We start from the raw sequence: 20008 nt of genomic DNA on the forward strand, positions 1-20008 counted from the left end.
AGTACTTCTTGAAAAGAAACTTAAAGCAACTCCAAAGAGTTGATAGATTTGCAAGATAGTAATGCTATTATATCATTAAAATATTATTTAGATAATCATAACAAAATATATAGGAACATATGAAAAATATGGTCATTTGAACAAAAGTGATAGTTTGTATTTCCTAAATATCTCCAAAATAAAGTAGTTTAGTCCACTTTTAACTTATTTGATAATACTACAATAAGAAAAATTATACAACTACATTCTGAAGTTCCTCTCCTCCTTTGTGAGGAAATGTTTCCTTAGAATTACAATTGACCCTTAAACAACGCTGGGGTTAGGGCCACCGACCCACACATTTGGAATCCTGCATGTAACTTTTTAACTTTTTTAACTCCATAGTCCTCATCCATGGATTCAACCAACTGTAGACCCTATAGTACTATAGTATGTATTTAGTTAAAGAAACCCTTGTATAAGTGGACCCGCACAGTTCAAACCCATATTGTTCAAGGGTCCAGTGTAGTTAGTCTTTGATCTGCTGTTAATGGAATTATGTGTAGTCATCATTTTGGTAAATCTTAACCCCATATGCAGTTGTGGATCTTCATGCCCCAAAACAATGTCTCAGTATTTCTGAGAGTGCCTAGTGGTATCTAAAATGGACTTAATAATAAATGCAATACTTACTTCACAGTGTATTTTGCCTGTATGTCTTCCAATTCCCTCTGTTATACTACTTTGTCTTCCCATGCACCATTCTAAATGCAGTGGAGCCCAGGAAGTTAGAAATATCTTACAAAGTGGGAAAGAAACCTTTATCCACTTTTGGTATTACCCTCTATTTGATTATCATTAAAGTGTTTTATGGAATATACAGTTTTTAGTGAAATAGCTCTATCAGGTTTTAATAACAAGTCTGACTTGCTTCTTCCCCAACTCCAAACTTAGCTGAATTCAGTGTGGAGCTAAGTTTGGATATATCTGAGTGGCTGGGAACAAATCATACTCTCAATGGCTCTTCCTCACTTTTGATGAGGGCTTAATTATTGGATCGAGCTTGTCATGTCTGAATACCTCTTTCTTGATTGGGAGTTCTTTCTTATGAGGCTCCTTAGTGTCTCAAGCAAGACGGATCTCAAATTCTTACCATGTCTGGTGGGATCTCAGATATGAGGATCCTCTCCTGCCTGTATTGTTTTGGAGTCATACAATTCCTTAAATTTTTCTGATTTAGTCTTGTATTGATATTTTGTATTTCATGTAAATAGCTAAAGTAACTAGTGTTCAGACTGCCTGAAAGGAAGTTTGCTTGAGTGGTACAGGCTTCCTGAAATCGTCATAAAAGCCATGAGTAAAAAATGAGCAACTCAAGGTTTCAGATATGATCACTGCTTGAAGTACATAATGACCTTAGAAGATTTGGGGGCACACAGTATGACTGGTAAATTTTTTCAATGGTGATAGCTTTTTAAGAAAAGTTACAAGGAAGTAGGTACAATTACAAAACTACAAAATGATTTTGAAAACTGAACCAGTTTGAACTTACATGTTAAAGCACCTAGAATATTTGAAACCCTAAAAGTGTTTCAGTCCACTGCTCTGTGCATAGATAACTAAAAAAGACATGGCAATCAGTGCAATTATCAGTCCTAGTCTCCATCAGGAGCAAAATAAAGAAAAATTGTTCTTTAGTGTTTTCCTATTTCCCAAATCACTTTTTTCTTCCCTCACTCTCGTACCAAAGGATCCAAATGCATTATTGCATACTCTCTTGAATGCCCCGAGATCCTTACAATAAATCTGTCATCTTTAAGCAATACTTCTATGCTGTGGTGCCATCATTCTATTTTATACCCTATGAAAAACAGCTTTCTGGCAAATGGACATGTTGAAAATATTTGAACAACAAATTTGTACCTCTTCCAGAATGTTCTTTTATACAATGGCATACCATTCTGACATTGAGATTTGGGGTATTAGGAATGAATTGATGTGGGCAGGATTATTTTCTCATAATCCACCAAAGTGCATGAAAGTTGTGGTCAATATACTTTCTCTACATAAAACTGATGTCATTCAGGACACACTGTAGTTGGGGACTGTATATTTACAAGAGAAGCAATATGGCATATTAAGAACATGAAATTTGGAGTGCTGGCTCAACAACATTCTGTGATCTTGGACAGGTCTTAATATTTCGTTAGTAAATAGAACATGTTAGTAACATCTATGTCACTGGGTTTAGTCAAGAGAAAAAAAACGAGGTATTGTAGGCCTGTATATTTTATGAACTGTTACCTGCTACATTGAGATTGGCTCAGTACTGAGAATATAGGATTTGATTTCCATATGTACATGTATATATAGAAATGTCACATTAGGCATACAGCCATTTTCTAGAATAATATATGCATATGAACATTTTTACATAAATGCTCTTTTCTACAACAGTTATCTTTATTTACATTATGATTTTTACCAGTAGTCTTGGAGATTTTTAGCAGAGTTTCAGAAGGTGAGATACGAAGAGGGGAGGCACCTTTAAGTACTTTAAAACCCCTACATCCCAGCTGCCCTACTTATATCCTTTGGTCAGAGTTTGATTTCAAACCATTTGGACATAGATGAGTATATTCTGATGAAGTTTTGGTTAAAAAGAAAATGATACATGCACATTTCTGTAGGCAATGATGACAGTTCCATAATAAAACACAGTGAGACAAAGAGAAAAGAAAAGGTGTAATTCTGATAATAATTTGAATTTTATCAAGATGTAACTCAAACATTTTTAACCATATCAATATTTTTTATTGTTATTTTTAGATGGGGCACACTGAGAGGAGCAAAGGGGCGGAAAGAAAAATTTTGGGTATGTAATGCTTTCCAATTAAATTTCTACTGTGAAGTGAGTATTTTAGAATCATCTGTGTCTGTATTCCCAGCTTTGTATTATTTAGTCATATCCTAAGTCACTGTAATATCATTTGTAATACTGGTATTTTCTCCAACAGAAAATCCATTATAATCATTTATATTATAGTAACATTTTTCAACTCCTCTTATTTCAAATTATAACAGATGAGTCAGTATTATTTTTCAAAATGAGAATCAACAGAATAACTTTTGTTCTATTATCACCTATATTAAAATTAAAGAAATGATTAGAGTTCTCTCATATGTGTCAATCAACTTTGTATTCTTACATTATTTTTGCTATGGGTGATGCTTTTGTAATGTTAGTATCAAATCTACATATATATATATATATATATATATATATATATATATATATATATATATATATATATATATATATATATATAGTTTTGTTTTTGCCAACTATAACATACACATGATTTTTTACTGAGAAAAAACTAATATATAGTCTAAAAAATAATAGAAAGTTATATGTAAGAAAGTTTGAAGAAGATTGGAATATATTACCTCAAATATTCAGTTGATTACAATAAAGAAAATTATCCCAGGTCCTTATATTATATACCTTTTTTCCCCCAGAAATAAAGTTTAGGTAATGATATTCATCATAGAATTTGAACTTGAATGTATGCATTAGAGGGCATATTATAACTTATAAAACACTAAATTTTAGGGCATGTGCTCACTCAACTGACTCTTGTTAATTAGGTTTCTCCACAAGGCACTCACAAAAATCAATCACCCAAGTATGTGGTCACCACTCGTATTTGTCTTGTTGACATGTGGAGGTGTTATGTTTTTGAGTAGAATGATGTTTCTTTGTATTTGAACTGAGCTTTCTTAAATATCATTTTCCTTATTAAAATAGCTTGAGATAGTCAATAAAATTAGTGTTCAATAGTTAACATTTATGATATGTGAAAGAGAATATATTATTTGAACTTCCTGGAATATTTCTGAATGCAGAATAATGTGAGTAGTTAAGGGTGGGTGGACGGCAGAGTGAAATCATTTACAGCATTGTGAAACCCAGGGTAGGAGAAACCTGAAAAGAGCCTGAAACACACACATGGTAGGTACAGCCCTGAAATATTTGAAACCAGGTGCAATTAAGTTTAACCAAAACTTTTCTCTAGCCCTGATCCTACTCAGCTTTTTACTAAATTGAGGGGATTATTCCCTTACCGTATCGCTCTAGGAGAAGAAAAGGCTAACCGTCTTTAGAAAATAATCTCAGTGTCAATGTTTATGTAGTCTGCCCTCCATATCTGAGGGTTCCGCATCCACAGATTCAACCAACTGTGGTTCAAAAATATTTTTAAAATTCCAGAAACTTCCAAAAAGCAAAACTTGTATTTGCTGTACACAGGCAACTATTTACATACCACTTACATTGCATTACAACTATTTACATAACATTTACATTGCATTAGGTATTATAAGTACCCCAGAGATGGTTTAAAGCATATGAGAGGATGTGTGTAGGTTATATTCAAATATTATGCCATTTTATATAAGGGACTTGTCAACTAAAAAAATTGCACAATGTGAGTTAAGTTTTATTTGGGGCAAAATAGGGACTGTAGCTCAGGAGACAGCATCTCAGATAACTCTGAAGAACTGCTCAGAAGAGATAGGGAAGAGGTCTGTATATATATGATTTTGGTGATGGGGGAATACATGTAATCAAGCACACATTTTGCAGAAGCTTGCTGCTAGTTTCATGAAGGCTACTGCTAGTCACAAGGAGCAGATGTCTCTGTTCAGGATTTTCGTGCTTTTCTAGATATGAGAAGATGCAAGAATTTGGGATCATAAAATCTTCCTCTGGGGCTTCCCTGGTGGTGCAGTGGTTGCGAGTCCGCCTGCCAATGCAGGGGACATGGGTTCGTGCCCCAGTCCGGGAAGATCCCACATGTTGCAGAGCGGCTAAGCCCATGAGCCATGGCCACTGAACCTGAGCGTCTTGAGCCTGTGCTCCACAACGGGAGAGGCCACAACAGTGAGAGGCCCGCGTACCACACACACACACACAAAAAATCTTCCTCTGAAAATATCTAATTATCTGAAGGCCTGTTCTGCCAGTTTTTCCCAGAGCACAGGGTGCCTCATTCCTGATCTCCACCCTGAGCTCCTTTCAGGTGTGTTGAAGCTCAGAGACTGAAGTGGCTAATGACTTTATCCTTGTAGAGGCAGATGTCAGGTGTCAGTTTTTAGTTGGCAGACTTGAGCATCCGTGGATTTTGGTGCAGGGAGAGAGGGGTCCCCTGGAACCAATCCCCCACCGATACCAAGGGACAACTGTAATTATTATGGAAAAGTATCCAGCATGCATTTAAACATTTTGAGATGTGTAGCAGAAAAATGTGACCAATAACCAAGAGAAAAAACTATCAATAGAAGCAATAGATGTAATAACAATTGGAATTTTTTAAAAATATGAATGAAAAGATAGAGAATTTCAACAAATGATTTCAATATACAAAAAGAAAATAATTATTGTAAGTGTGAGTGCAATGTCTGAAATTAAGAACTCAATGTATGGGTTAAATAGCAGGCAGAATTAGATATCTTAAATAAATGCAATAAAATATATCCAACTTGCAGTACACAGAGGAAAATATAATGAAAAATCCAGAATACGGGGAAGAGATGGGTGGGACACAATCAAATGTTTTAACATACATGTAACTGTATTCTCAGAAGGATGAGAGAGAGAATGAAGCAGAACCAATATTTGAAGAACTGACGACAAAAAGTTTTCCAAAATAGAAAGAAATCAACCTAAATTCGGAAGCTCAATAAACTCTAAGTAGGAGAAACTAGAATTTTATATCCAGCAGCAACTTTCTTCAAGGAAGGCAAATCAGAAACATTTTCATTCAAACAAAAGCTAAGATAACATAGCATCAAAAATATAAAGCAAAAGTTACAGAAGAAAAGAGAAAGATGAATTCACAATTTGGTTGTATATTTCAACACATCCCACTTATTATTTCATAGAGTAAGAAGCTAAAATATAGGTAAAGATATAAAACATTAAAAAAAACTATTAGCTAGCTTTATGTAATTAAAATTCATAGAATACTAGATACAACTATTAATGAATATACATTCTTTTAGTGCATATGGAATAGTTGCCAAAGTTGACCATATGCTGGGTCATAAGGTAAGTTCAAAAAACTGAAAGGATTGAAATTTTACAGAGTATGCTATATCAAAACTTGTGTTACTTAGCTAAAGCAGTACTTAATATAATAGAAGATGCATGTATTTGAAAAAAAGAAAGGTTAAAATCAATGCATATATTAAGAAAGGAAAAGTTGAAAGTAGTAATCCAGTAAGCTAGATAAAGAATTCAAACCTCCAAAAAATAGAATGAAGGGAATGAAAAGGAGAAGGGCAGAAATCAATGAAAAAAAGTGGACATACAATAGAGAATATCAAGAGGGCAAGATTTGATTCTTTGAAAAGATTAAATTCCTAGGAAGACTCATATAGAAACCAAGAGAGAAAAAAAAATTAACATAGAAATGAAAAAAGAGGACTTTCTTCAGTTTCAATAGATATTAAGTAGGTAATATAAGATGCTATGCAAGCATTATGCCAGTATATTTGAAAATATAGATGAAATGAATAAACTCCTTGGAAAGCAAAGCATCCAAACTCACACAAGGTGAAAATAGAAAGTCTAGTTATAATACTATTTGATTTTGTATTAAAAATAAACTATTATAGAAAACACCAGCCTCTAATTGCTTCACTGGTAAATTCTTCCAAACATTTAAAGTACAAATGAAATCAATTTTATGTCAATATCTTTCAGGAAATAAAGAAAAAAAACAGTTCCCAAAACACTTCATGAACCAGCATAACACCAATACCAAAACTTGACACGGACAACACAAGAAAGGAAAACTACTGGGCAATATGTCTTATGAACACAAAATTGTACACAAAATATCACATCTGTAAAATATATTAAAAGGACAATATATTATGATCAAGTGAGGTTCATCACAGGAGTGCAAAGTTGGTTTTACATGTAAAAGCAATGAATATAGTTCACCACATGCCAGACTAAAGGTGGAAAAATAAACATGATTATCTTAATTGGTACAGAAGATGCAATAATAACAGTTTTTTTTGCCACCTGCCCCCTCATAGGTACTCTCATAAATCCTTTCAAAACACAGTAACTTCAAGATCATTAGGACAAAATAATTTCTGATTTCTAGACTCTCTTCTACAGGGCTCACATGATTAGCTTAGGCAGAATAATCTCCCTTTTAATTAACTCACAGTCAGTTGATTGGGAATTTGAATCACATCTTCAAAATCTGCTCAACTTTTTGACCTAATCACACAAGTGATATCCCATTATATTCTCAGATCCTTCCCACACTCAAATGGAAAGGATTATATGGGGAAACTACACCAGGGAGGAGAAATTTGGGGTGATTTTAGAATTCTGGGGACCAAAGAAGTTATTTATGATCTAAAACCTTAGCAAATTAGGAATAGAACCTAACTTCCTTCACCTTATAAACCTTATCCACAAAAACCCTATAGCTAACATCATAACTAATGGTAAAATACTGAATGTTTTTCCCTTATCACTGAAAAATAAAACATTCATTGTCAACATTTTTACCAAAATTTTACTGAAGGTTCCACCTAGTGCAGTAAAACAAACAAACAAACAAAAAATAAAAGGGGGTAAGGAAAGAGATATAACTGATGTTATTTGCAGATGACATGATTATGAATATGGAAAATCAAAAAATATATAGAAATAAACTATTAGAAACAGTAAGCATATTTAACCAGCTTTCTTGATATTAGAAAAATATAAAAAACAAATTATAGTTCTATATGGTAACAAGAAACAATGGGAAATTAAAAATAAACATGACCTAAAATGATGTAACTAGACCAGTACCTCCCATCAGGAAACTTCCACAAGCCTCTTAGATAGCCTCATCCACCAGAGGGCAGACAGCAGAAGCAAGAAGAACTACAATCCTGCAGCCTGTGGAACAAAAACCACATTCACATAAAGATAGAAATGATGTAAAGGCAGAGAGCTATGTACCAAATGAAGGAACAAGATAAAACCCAAGAAAAACAACTACATGAAATGGAGATAGGAAATCTTCCAGAAAAAGAATTCAGAATAATGATAAGGAAGATGATCCAGGACTTCAGAAAAATAATGGAGGCAAAGATCGAGAAGATGCAAGGAATATTTAACAAAGACCTAGAAGAATTAAAGAACAAACAAACAGAGATGAACAATACAATAACTGAAACAAAAAATACACTAGAAGGAATCAATAGCAGAATAACTGAGGCAGAAGAATGGATAAGTGACCTGGAAGACAGAATGGTAGAATTAACTGCTGCGGAACAGAATAAAGAAAAAGAATGAAAAGAGATGAAGACAACCTAAGAGACCTCTGGGACAACATTAAATGTAACAATATTCTCATTACAGGGGTCCCAGAAGGAGAAGAGAGAGAGAAAGGACCTGAGAAAATATTTGAAGAAATTATAGTCAAAAACTTCCCTAACATGGGAAAAGAAATAACCAACCAAGTCCAGGAAGCACAGAGAGTCCCATACAGGATAAACCCAAGAAGAAACATGCTGAGACACATAGTAATCAAAATGGCAAAAATTAAAGACAAAGAAAAATTATTGAAAGCAACAAGGGAAAAATGACAAATAACATACAAGGAAACTCCCATAAGGTTAACAGCTGACTTCTCAACAGAAACTCTACAAGCCAGAAGGGAGTGGTATGATATATTTCAAGTGATGAAAGGGAAGAAACTACAACCAAGATTACTCTACCCGGCAAGGATCACATTCAGATTTGATGGAGAAATCAAAGCTTTATAGACAAGCAAAAGCTAAGAGAATTCAGCACCACCAAACCAGCTCTACAACAAATTCTAATGGAACTTCTCTAAGTGGGAAACACAAGAGAAGAAAAGGACCTACAAAAACAAACCCAAAACAGTTAAGAAAATGGTAATAGGAACATACATATGGATAATTACCTTAAATGTAAATGGATTAAATTCTCCAACCAAAAGACACAGACTCGCTGAATGGATACAAAAACAAGACCCATATATATGCTGTCTACAAGAGGCCCACTTCAGACCTAGGGACACATACAGACTGAAGGTGAGAGGATGGAAAATTATATTCCATGCAAATGGAAATCAAAAGAAAGCTGGAGTAGCAATTCTCATGTCAGACAAAATAGACTTTAAAATAAAGACTATTAGAAGAGACAAAGAAGGGCACTACATAATGATCAAGGGATCAATCCAAGAAGAAGATATAAAAATTATAAATATATATGCACCCAACATAGGAGCACCTCAATACATAAGGCAACTGCTAACAGCTCTGAAAGAGGAAATTGACAAAACATAATAATAGTGGGGGATTTTAACACCTAACTTACACCAATGGACAGATCATCCAAACAGAAAATTAATAAGGAAACACAAGCTTTAAATGACACAATAGACCAGATGGATTTAATTGATATTTATAGGACATTCTATCCAAAAACAGCAGGTACACTTTCTTCTCAAGTGCACACAGAACATTCTCCAGGATAGATCACATCTTGTGTCACAAGTCAAGCCTCAATAAATTGCAGACAACTGAAATCATATAAAGCATCTTTTCTGACAACAATGCTATGAGATTAGAAATCAATTACAGGGAAAAAAAACATAAAAAACTCAAACACATGGAGACTAAACAATACGTTACTAAATAGCCAAGAGATCACTGAAGAAATCAAAGAGGAAATCAAAAAATACCTAGAGGTAAATGATAATAAAAACACAGCAATCCAAAACCTATGGGATGCAGCAAAAGCAGTTCTGAGAGGGAAGTTTATAGCTATACAAGCCTACCTCAAAAAAGAAGAAAAATCTCAAATAAACAATCTAACATTACACTTAAAGGAACTAGAGAAAGAAGAACAAACAAAAGCCAAAGTTACCAGAAGGAAAGAAAGCATAAAGATCAGAGCAGAAACAAATGAAATAGAAACAAAGAAAACAATAGCAAAGATCAAAAAACTAAAAGCTGGTTCTCTGAGAAGATAAACAAAATTGATAAACCATTATTAGGCATACTCATCAAGAAAAAGAGGGAGAGGACCTAAATCAATAAAATTAGAAATGAAAAAGGAGAAGTTACAACAGACACCAAAGTAATACAAAGCATCCTAAGAGACTATTACAAGCAACTCTATGCCAATAAAATGGAAAACCTGGAAGAAATGGACAAATTCTTAGAAAGCTATAACCTTCCAAGACTGAACCAGGAAGAAATAGAAAATATGAACAGACCCATCACGAGTAATGAAACAGAAACTGTGATTAAAATGAATTTGGTAAAGTTGCAGGATACAAAATTAATGCACAGAAATCTCTTGCAATCCTATATATTAATGATGAAAACTCTGAAAGAGAAATTAAGGAAATACTCTCATGTACCATTGCAACAGAAAGAATAAAATACCTAGGAATAGACTTACCTAGGGAGAAATATGACCTGTATGCAGAAAAGTATAAGACACTGATGAAAAAAATTAAAGATGATACCAACAGATGGAGAGATATACCATGTTCTTGGGTTGGAAGAACCAATATTGTGAAAATGACTCTACTATCCAAAGCAATCTACAGATTACACGCAATCCTTATCAAATTACTAGTGGCATTTTTTAAAGAACTAGAACAAAAAATCTTAAAATTGGAGACACAAAAGACCCCGAATAGCCAAAGCAGTCTTGAGGGAAAGAAACAGAGCTGGAAGAATCAGACCGCCTGACTTCAGCCTATAGTACAAAGCCACAGTAATCAACACAATATGGTACTGGCCCAAAAACAGAAATATAGATCAATGGAACAGGATAGAAAACCCAGAGATAAACCCACACATCTATGGTCAACTAATCTATGACAAAGGAGGCAAGGATATACAATGGAGAAAAGACAGTCTCTTCACTAAGTGGTGCTGGGAAAACTGGACAGCTACATGTGAAAGAATGAAATTAGAACACTCCCTAACATGACATACAAAAATAAAATGAAAATGGATTAAAGATCTAAATTTAAGACCAGGCACTGTAAAACTCTTAGCAGAAAACATAAGAAGAACACTCTTTGACATAAATCACAGCAAGATATTTTTGATCCACCTCCTAGGGTAATGGAAATAAAAACAGAAACAAACAAATGGGACCTAATGAAACTTCAAAGATTTTGCACAGCAAAGGAAACCATAAAGAAGATGAAAAGACAACCCTCAGAATGTGAGAAAATATTTGCAAATGAATCAATGGACAAAGGATTAATATCCAAAATATATAAACAGCACATGCACCTCAATATTAAAAAAACAAACAGCCCAATCCAAAAATGGGCAGAAGAGCTAAATAGACATTTCTCCAAAAAAGACATTCAGATGGCCAAGAAGCACATGAAAAGCTGCTCAATATCATTAATTATTAGAGAAATGCAAATCAAAATTACTATGAGGTATCACCTCACACCAGTTGGAAAGGGCATCATCAGAAAATCTACAAACAACAAATGCTGGATAGGGTGTGGAGAAAAGGGAACCCTCTTGCACTGTTGGTGTGAATGTAAATTGATACAGCCACTATGGAGAACAGTATGGAGGTTTCTTAAAAAACTAAATATAGAATTACCATATGACCCAGCACCCAGAGAAAACCATAGTTCAAAAAGACACATATACCCCAATGTTCATTGTAGCACTATTTACAATAGCCAGGTCATGGAAGCAACCTAAATGCTCATCTACAGATGAATGGATAAAGAAGATGTGGTACATATATACAATGGAATATTACTCTGCCTTAAAAAGGAACAAAACTGGGTCATTTGTAGAGATGTGGAGGTATCTAGAGACTGTCATACAGAGTGAAGTAAGTCAGAAAGAGAAAAATAAATATCGTATATTAACACGTATATATGGAACATAGAAAATGGTACAGATGAAGTGGTTTGAATAGCAGAAATTGAGACACAGATGTAGAGAACAAACATGTGGACACCAAGGGGGGAAAGCAGTGTGGGGTGGGTGTGGGGGTGTGATGAATTGGAAGATTGGGACTGACATGTACACACTGATGTGTGTAAAATGGATGACTAATAATAAATAAATAAATAAATAAATAAACATTAAAAAAATCATAGTTTTGGAAGAGACAAGGGAGAATCAGAGTGAAGTGCTAAAAAGAAAATTTCTTTAATCCAACCCTTACTGGTGAAAGTATTTTATAATTCATATTGGATCCTAAAATACCAGATTTGATTGCCAGTACCTGAAAATTAGGATATATTTTAGACTCTTTTATTTGTGTGAAATTCTTTGGATGGGATGTGTCATTTTACTAAGGGTCATAATTACTGTAGTTCATAATGAACTTACTGTCTTTTCTTACATGTATTGCATCTAGTTCATAATTATTTCTACTTATATCTATAGCAGTGAGAGAAACACCTTGCTGTCTTTTCTTACAGAAATTAAAATTCCAGGAGAGAGAAATATTACTCTCCAGGAAATTTCTGATCTGAAAGTAGCCCTGACATTACCAAAATAATTCTGATTATATTGCTGTAGTATCTGTAGTGTTAAATTTTGTGTAAGAATTTGGGCTTCTTGTGTTCTAATTCTGAGGATTCACAGTATTGGTGACTACTGTAAAGGTCTCAGTTATTATAGTTGAATATAACATCTTTACTTCCTTTACTTTGGGACCTTTCTATTAAATAGATTATTGTCCTTCTCGTATTATCCTCTATGTCTCTCAACCTCTCTTTCATATTACCTCTCCCTCTTGCCTTTTGGGACTTTGCTTAGCTCTTTTAGTTCCCAGAGGTTTTTTTTTTTTTTTGGCTGCACTGTGCAGCACATGGGATCTTAGTTGCCTGACCAAGAATCGAACCCATTCCCCCTGCAGTGGAAGTGTGGAGTCTTAACCACTGGACTGCCAGGGAAGTCCCTCAACAATATATTTTTTATTTTCGAAAAACTGAGAACAAATTACAGAATTATTTCTGAAAGGAAAGTGAAATGCTGTCTCTATTAAATGAAGGTTTAATTTAATAGAGAGGAGGAGATAAGCTGGGAGAAGATAAGCTGAACAGAGTCTCTAGGTCATGGTCTGGCTTTTTAAAGAGTTATATGAACCCTTACTGGGATATTTAGTAGGCAACATCAAAAACGAACGCTAGGGAATACAAAATTGTATCAGTTTGCTAGGGCTGCTGAAGCACAGTACCAAAAATTGGATGGCTTAGATAAAATATAGGAAATATCTAGTTAGGGGCATAAGCTGCAACTGTCCTCTGTCCAGTTTCTGCTATACTCCACTCCTGCTACATCTTTGAGGAAAAATTTAGCAAGTTTCCAGGGAAAACATAGCTTTACTTTGAAGTATTAGAATTTTCTATGTATGATAGTTTTCCAGTTTTATAAATATTTTGAAGAGAAAATAATTATTTTTGGTCTATATTTGTTTCTTGGTTTTTTGAAAATACAAGTGACTTAGGTTTAATGACTAATTTCAGCTTAAAGCCTTTTATTAATGTAGCCGTTGTGAAGAAAATTATCTTTGTGCCCAATTAAAGTCCTAATACACACAAAAAATGATGTAACTAGTTAAAAACCTAGGGAAGTACTTCCCTGGTGGTGCAGTGCTTGAGAATCCACCTGCCAATGCAGGGGACACGGGTTCGAGCCCTGGTCTGGGAAGATTCCACATGCTGTGAAGCAACTAAGTCCGTGCACCACAACTACTGAGCCTGCACTCTAGAGCCCATGAGCCACAACTACTGAGCCCACATGCCCAAACTACTGAAGCCCGTATACCTAAAGCCCATGCTCCACAACAAGAGGAGCCACCACAATGAGAAGCCCGTGCACCACAAGGAAGAGTAGCCCCCACATGACACAACTAGAGAAAAGCCCGTGAAAAGCAACGAAGACCCAATGCAGCCAAAAATAAATAAAAGAATAAAGAAATAAAAACCTAGGGAATATGTCAATGAAAAATGTGTAAGATTTTTAGTGTTATGAGAAATTAAAGAAGACCTAGCTAAAAGGAGAATTATACCATATTGATTACCTGGAAGTCTCTAGATTAATTTTCCCAAATTGATCTATTAATTTAGTAACATCCTAATCTATGTCCCAGCAGAGAATTTTTTTTTTTTTTGGAGGGGAAGAGAGGATTATACTGAAAAGATGATTCTAAACTTTAAATGGAAATGCAAAAGACCTAGAGTACCCAAGATAGTCGGAGTAAAGAAGAACAAAGTTTGAGGATGTACACTACCAGGTTTCAAGACTATATAAATCTACAGTAATTAAGACAGGTTTTAGGGCTTCCCTGGTGGCGCAGTGGTTGAGAGTTCGCCTGCTGATGTAGCGGACGCAGATTCGTGCCCCAGTCCGGGAAGATCCCACATGTCGTGGAGCGACTGGGCCCGTGAGCCATGACCCCCGCTGAGCCTGTGCGTCCAGAGCCTGTGGTCCGCAACAGGAGAGGCCACAACAGTGAGAGGCCCGCATACCGAAAAAAAAGACAGCATTTTATTGCCAGCAAATTTGATTTAGCAGCACATTAAAAGAATCATTCACCATGATCACATGTGATTTATACCTGGTATGCAAGGATGGTTCAACACACATGAACCAATCAATGTGAAACATCACATTAATAGAATGAAAGAAAAAATTATATAGTAATTTTAATAGATTCAGAAAAAACATTTGACAAAATTCTACATTTGTTAATGATAAAAACTCTTATCAAGTATAGAAGGAATGTACCTCAACAGATAACATTATACTTAATGGTGAAAGTTGAAAGCTTTTCCTCTAAGATGAGAAACAAGACAATGGTGCCCATTCTCACCACTCCTATTCAACATAGTACTGGAAGTCCTTTCCAGAGCCATCTGGCAAGAAAAAGAAATAAAAACCATCAGAATTGGAAAGGAAGAAGTAAAACTGTCTCTATTTGCAGTTTATATAGGCATACCATGTTTCATTGCACTTTACTTTATTGCACTTTACAAATATTGGTGTGGTTTTTTTTGGTAGAAATTGAAAATTTGTGGCAATAGACCATATTGAGCAATCTATTGGCACAATTTTTCCAAAAGCATTTGCTCACTTTGGGTCTCTGTGTCACATTTTGGTAATTCTTGCAATATTTTAAACCTTCTATCAGCAAAAATATTTCAACTTGCTAAATAATCAGATGATGGTTAGCATTTTTTAACAATAAAGTATTCTTAATTAAAGTATGCACATTTTTTAGATGTAATGCTATTGTACACTTAAAAGACTATAGTATAGTGTAAACATAACTTTTATATGCACTGGGAAACCAAAAAATTTATGTGACTCACTTTATTGCAATATTCATTTTATTGCAGTGTTCTGGAACTGAACGTGCAAAATCTCCAAGGTATACCTGTTTGGAAAATCCTAAAGACTTCACCCAAAAGTTGTTAGATCAAATCAATTAATTCAGTAAAATTACAGGATAACAAAACTAACATACAAAAATCAGTAGCCTTTTTAGACACTAGCAACAGATTATCTGAAAAAGAAATAAAGAAAACAAACAATCCCATGTATAATAGCATTAAAAAAAAACAAAAAAACTTTGGAATAAACTTAACCAAGGAGGTGAAAGATCTCTACTCTGAAAACTATAAGACATTGATGAAAGATATCAAAAATGTCACAAATAAATGAAAAGGTATCCTGTGTTCATGAAGGGGAAGAATTAATATTGTTAAATTTTCAATACTACCAAAAACATCTATATCTTCAATGCAATCCCTATCAAGATTCCAATGGCATTTTTTACAGAAATTGAAAAAAAATCCTAAAATTTATATGGGAACAAAAAAGACCCCAAGTAGCCAAAGCAGTACTTTGAAAGAAAAACAAAGCAAGAAGTATCACATTTCCTGATTTCAAGTTATACTATAAATTTATAGTGATGAAAACAGTATGATACTGGCATAAAAACAGACAAATAGATTAATGCAACAGAACTGAGAGTCCAGAAATAAAGGTGGAAGGGAAAATTGCTTTTAATTAGAAAGTCAGAAATCTGGGGAGAAGGCGGACTTGTGTCCCCCAAAAACCAACTCCAAAGATTCTTCTTGGCCATGAAAGTTTTAAAGGGAAAAGGGGAAGTAATCTCAGTTAATCTTTGGGATAGGGGGTCAGAGTCCTTGCCATCCCCTACTGCCTGCAGGCTTGTCAACTTCTTGTGATCTTTCTTTAGTTGCTGTCTTGTTCACACAGTTTGTTCTGGAGATCACTGAAAGGGATGCTAAGGAAGAGATCTGATCATCTGTTAGTTATTTATTCTTCATTTCTACTTATTTGATCTATGGGAAGAACCAACAGATTAGGCAAGGTAGTGTGTGATCAAAAGATTTGAAAACTGTGCTTGGGTCAGAGATGAGCAGAGCATGGGGGTGGACTGTTTAAATATAGCTTTTATTTTTATTTTTATTTATTTATTTATTTATTTATTTATTTATTTATTTTATTTATTTATTTTTATTTTAGTTAAAATATAGCTTTGCTAAAGTGACAAGAAAAGGGGTTTCGTGCTGAGTACGGTTTCCTGCAAAGAGATGTTTACATCCCTGTGGGGGGTTTTTCCTACCCTTTAAAATTCATCCATCTCAGTTCATACAGAATAATGTAATCAAAATATAAATTTGTCCACCTGCACTCCTGCTGGAAGCAACTCAACAACTTGTCATCACTTTCACCATTATTTTCTCAGTATGGATTTCCTCTCCTCCCCTTCTAGCCTCATAAACTACCAACCTGTTTTATGATTTAATGATAACAATTTTGTTGCTTCATTTCTCTGCTTCATGCTGCTTCATGCTTTGATATTTATGTTTTTACTGTTTACCTGAACCTCCCTTCCTCCATTTTTTAAATCTGGTTAATTTACTCCTAGGCTTTAATATGCATCACATGTGGTACTTCTTTATGACAACTTCCCTGAACCTTTCAGATAAGTGAGATGCCTCTCCATGTGCATATTTCTACCTTAGTACTTGCCTTACATTGACCATCCTTCATTAGACCATCAGCTTCCTGAACACAGGATATTTTTTATCATGGTTCCTCCCGTGCTTAGCACAGGGCCAGTCACATAATAGACACTGTAACTGCAATGTGTATCATCTTCTGATGTGGCATTTCAAACTCTCATATGTTATTATTGTACTCTGGGGGAATTCATCAATTCTGGTTATCATGAACATGAGTATATATGCATATTAAAGTAATTAATGAATAATATGAATAATATAATGATATATAATATAATGATATTATAATATAATATAGTGATAATATAATATAATGAATAATATAATTGTTTTGGTCTTCTTTTCAAAATGTATAGGTTCTTAATAATCACAGTAAGTCAAAAGCATATAAAGCTACATAGGAGTCCCCTTTAACTTTACAGGTTGGATTTAAAAATATCCAAGTATTATTCAGTTTTTTTTAAATTTTTATTTTTGTTTCTCTTCAGATTGCTGCCAATTCCTGGGGAAAGTCCTGGGGAGAGAATGGTTATTTCAGGATTCTTCGAGGAGTAAATGAGTCTGACATTGAAAAGTTGATTATCGCAGCTTGGGGCCAACTGACAAGTTCAGATGAACCATAACAAATCATTAAATTTCCATAAGGCCAGGCATTCAAGTCACCCTTTAAGTTGAAATTAAGCAATGTGACAGTTCTCTGTGACAGTGGAATCTCTGCCTCTTTGCCTTGTTAGTATAACGTGCTTGCTGTCTTGTTTCACCCTAGGCTCTAAGCTCCTGCTTCCTTTATATTACTGAGTATGTAAAAACATTAACACAGCATGGAGAGTGGCTTCAAGTACCTTTCGAGTTCATTGGTAGTCTTTATTTCCCTCTCCTGAAAATGTTCTTTTTGACTTTGATCATTTAACAGTGTGATGGCACTTGTTTTAAACATTCACAGCATTTGTTTGTAGATATGATCTGGTTTCTCTCTCTTTGACCAATAAGAACTGACAAAAAGTACCGAAAACACCAATTTACCATTGTTATGATTTTTTCAACCCAATAATGCCTTCTTAATCCAGACCTTGCTTATGTTTTGCCAGAAAGAGATGGAAATAGATTACTTCCCTCAATAAGCTCACATTTTGGTTCTTTTCATTTGTCTAAACTGAACTCACAATCTGAACTCAAAAGGTGACTCACTCTTACAGGAAAGAACTACTCTTTACCCTACTGTGTATTGGCTTGTGAGGTGGGAAAGATGATAAGTAACGGAAAGACTTAGGGGCTGTTGCTGACGATGCAAGTACCGTCCTGATATACACACATACTCCTATTTTTGGAAGCCAGTGCCCTCTGTGTAAAGTCTATTAAAATGAGCTGCAAAACTGTATCTGGAAAGATCACACATTTACCTCCCCCAAAGAGCAACCTGATGCCATGAATCAGAAAGAATAAACACACTTTTATCACAACCATTTCACAGTTTGCTGCTTGAGATGCTGAAAAGTAAGCTAGACTGGCACTAATTTGAAACTAATTTTAATTTTAGTTCTCTATAGTCAGAGAAACAAAAATACTATCATCATCCTGGTTGGGTAAGGATGCAATCTTTTAATAATTCACTGGCATCTTAAATGGCAAACTAATAAATGAAGAAGCAAAGCTGATCTGTTAGTGAGCATGGTGGATTATAATGATAATGGTGAGATATCCATAGCCTTCGTTTCTGGGCCCTCTATTATCTGGATTTCCAGGGTAGGGCTTTTTTTAATGGGGTTGTGTCCAAAAGTACCCTGGTTAGATAAGCCAAATGTGCTGAAATTGTGAGAAAATGGAGCACAGAAAAGTGAAGTGTTTCCTTAATGATTTTCTCCAGTAATCACTGCAGCTTTATCAGAAGAAGCATCTATTCACTTATTTCTCCCCTAGAAACTATACAGGAGTCTAATTCACCTTGCTGTGGTTGGCTGATGTGCCCCTAGAGAACTGAGACATAATTTGGGTTTATCTGTTTGGATTCCCTGAGACAAGGTTTTGAGTGAAAATACTAGTGGGTTTTGGCGGTGAAGGGAACACTGAGAAGGGAGTAAGGCAGTGATTCAGGGCAGCAAAGGCAGACAATGAAAGGCTCATTACCAAGCAAAGCATCAGGCAACTAGTTCTTATGTACTAGGGACTCTCCATATCATCCCTCAGATAAATGCTACCAAAGAAGGAAGCTTATTGGTTGAGGTCTGCTTCTGGGGCCATGAATTTCCTGGCTGTTCTTACCTGGCACAAGCGTGTAAGAAACAGGATCCAGTGTCAAGGGAAAATCCATAGACAAAGAAAAGCAGGTTCCAGTAGCTGGATGTGAGGTTGATGGCCACTGAAATGGCACAGGTGAGGCGATGTGGGGAGGGCACCAGCAGTGTCTCTGCTACAGGTATTAAGACACTTTTTTTTTTTTTTTTTTTTGCGATACGCGGATCTCTCACCGCTGTGGCCTCCCCCGTTGCGGAGCACAGGCTCCGGATGCGCAGACCGGGCGGCCATGGCTCATGGGCCCAGCCACTCCACGGCATGCGGGATCTTCCCGGACCGGGGCATGAACCCGTGTCCCCTGAATCGGCAGGTGGACTCTCAACCACTGCGCCACCAGGGAAGCCTTACACTTTTAAAGCATTCTTCAGATGTTGAAGACTGAAGAAGTAATAAATGCTAATGCATAAAAATGCCAGATGGCTAACATTGCTTTTAAAAATACTTAATGGAATTAAGTTGATTCAGTATGTAAATGGACAAAAATTGTTGGAATGAATTTTCACACTGTGGCTTGTGGGTCTAGATTGTAGGCCCAGATTCTGCTGTTTTAAAATTTCCTACCTTTGCAGCCACTATGGAAAACAGTATGGAGGCTACTTAAAGACTAAAAATAGAGCTAT

The 20008-nt window shown here is 35.2% G+C and overlaps 1 protein-coding gene across 1 annotated transcript in view; it reads left to right on the forward strand.

The window, feature by feature from the left end:
* Positions 1-17719, forward strand: part of TINAG (tubulointerstitial nephritis antigen) — a 95226-nt gene extending 77507 nt beyond the window's left edge. Inside the window, exons 10-11 of the mRNA XM_060110339.1 lie at positions 2809-2854; positions 17585-17719. Of these exons, the coding sequence (XP_059966322.1) occupies positions 2809-2854; positions 17585-17719 (181 nt within the window). The remainder of the gene's footprint in view (positions 1-2808; positions 2855-17584) is intronic.
* The last annotated feature ends 2289 nt before the right edge of the window (positions 17720-20008 follow it).

Source organism: Mesoplodon densirostris, chromosome 10, assembly GCF_025265405.1.
Source record: "Mesoplodon densirostris isolate mMesDen1 chromosome 10, mMesDen1 primary haplotype, whole genome shotgun sequence".
Classification (NCBI taxonomy): domain Eukaryota; kingdom Metazoa; phylum Chordata; class Mammalia; order Artiodactyla; family Ziphiidae; genus Mesoplodon; species Mesoplodon densirostris.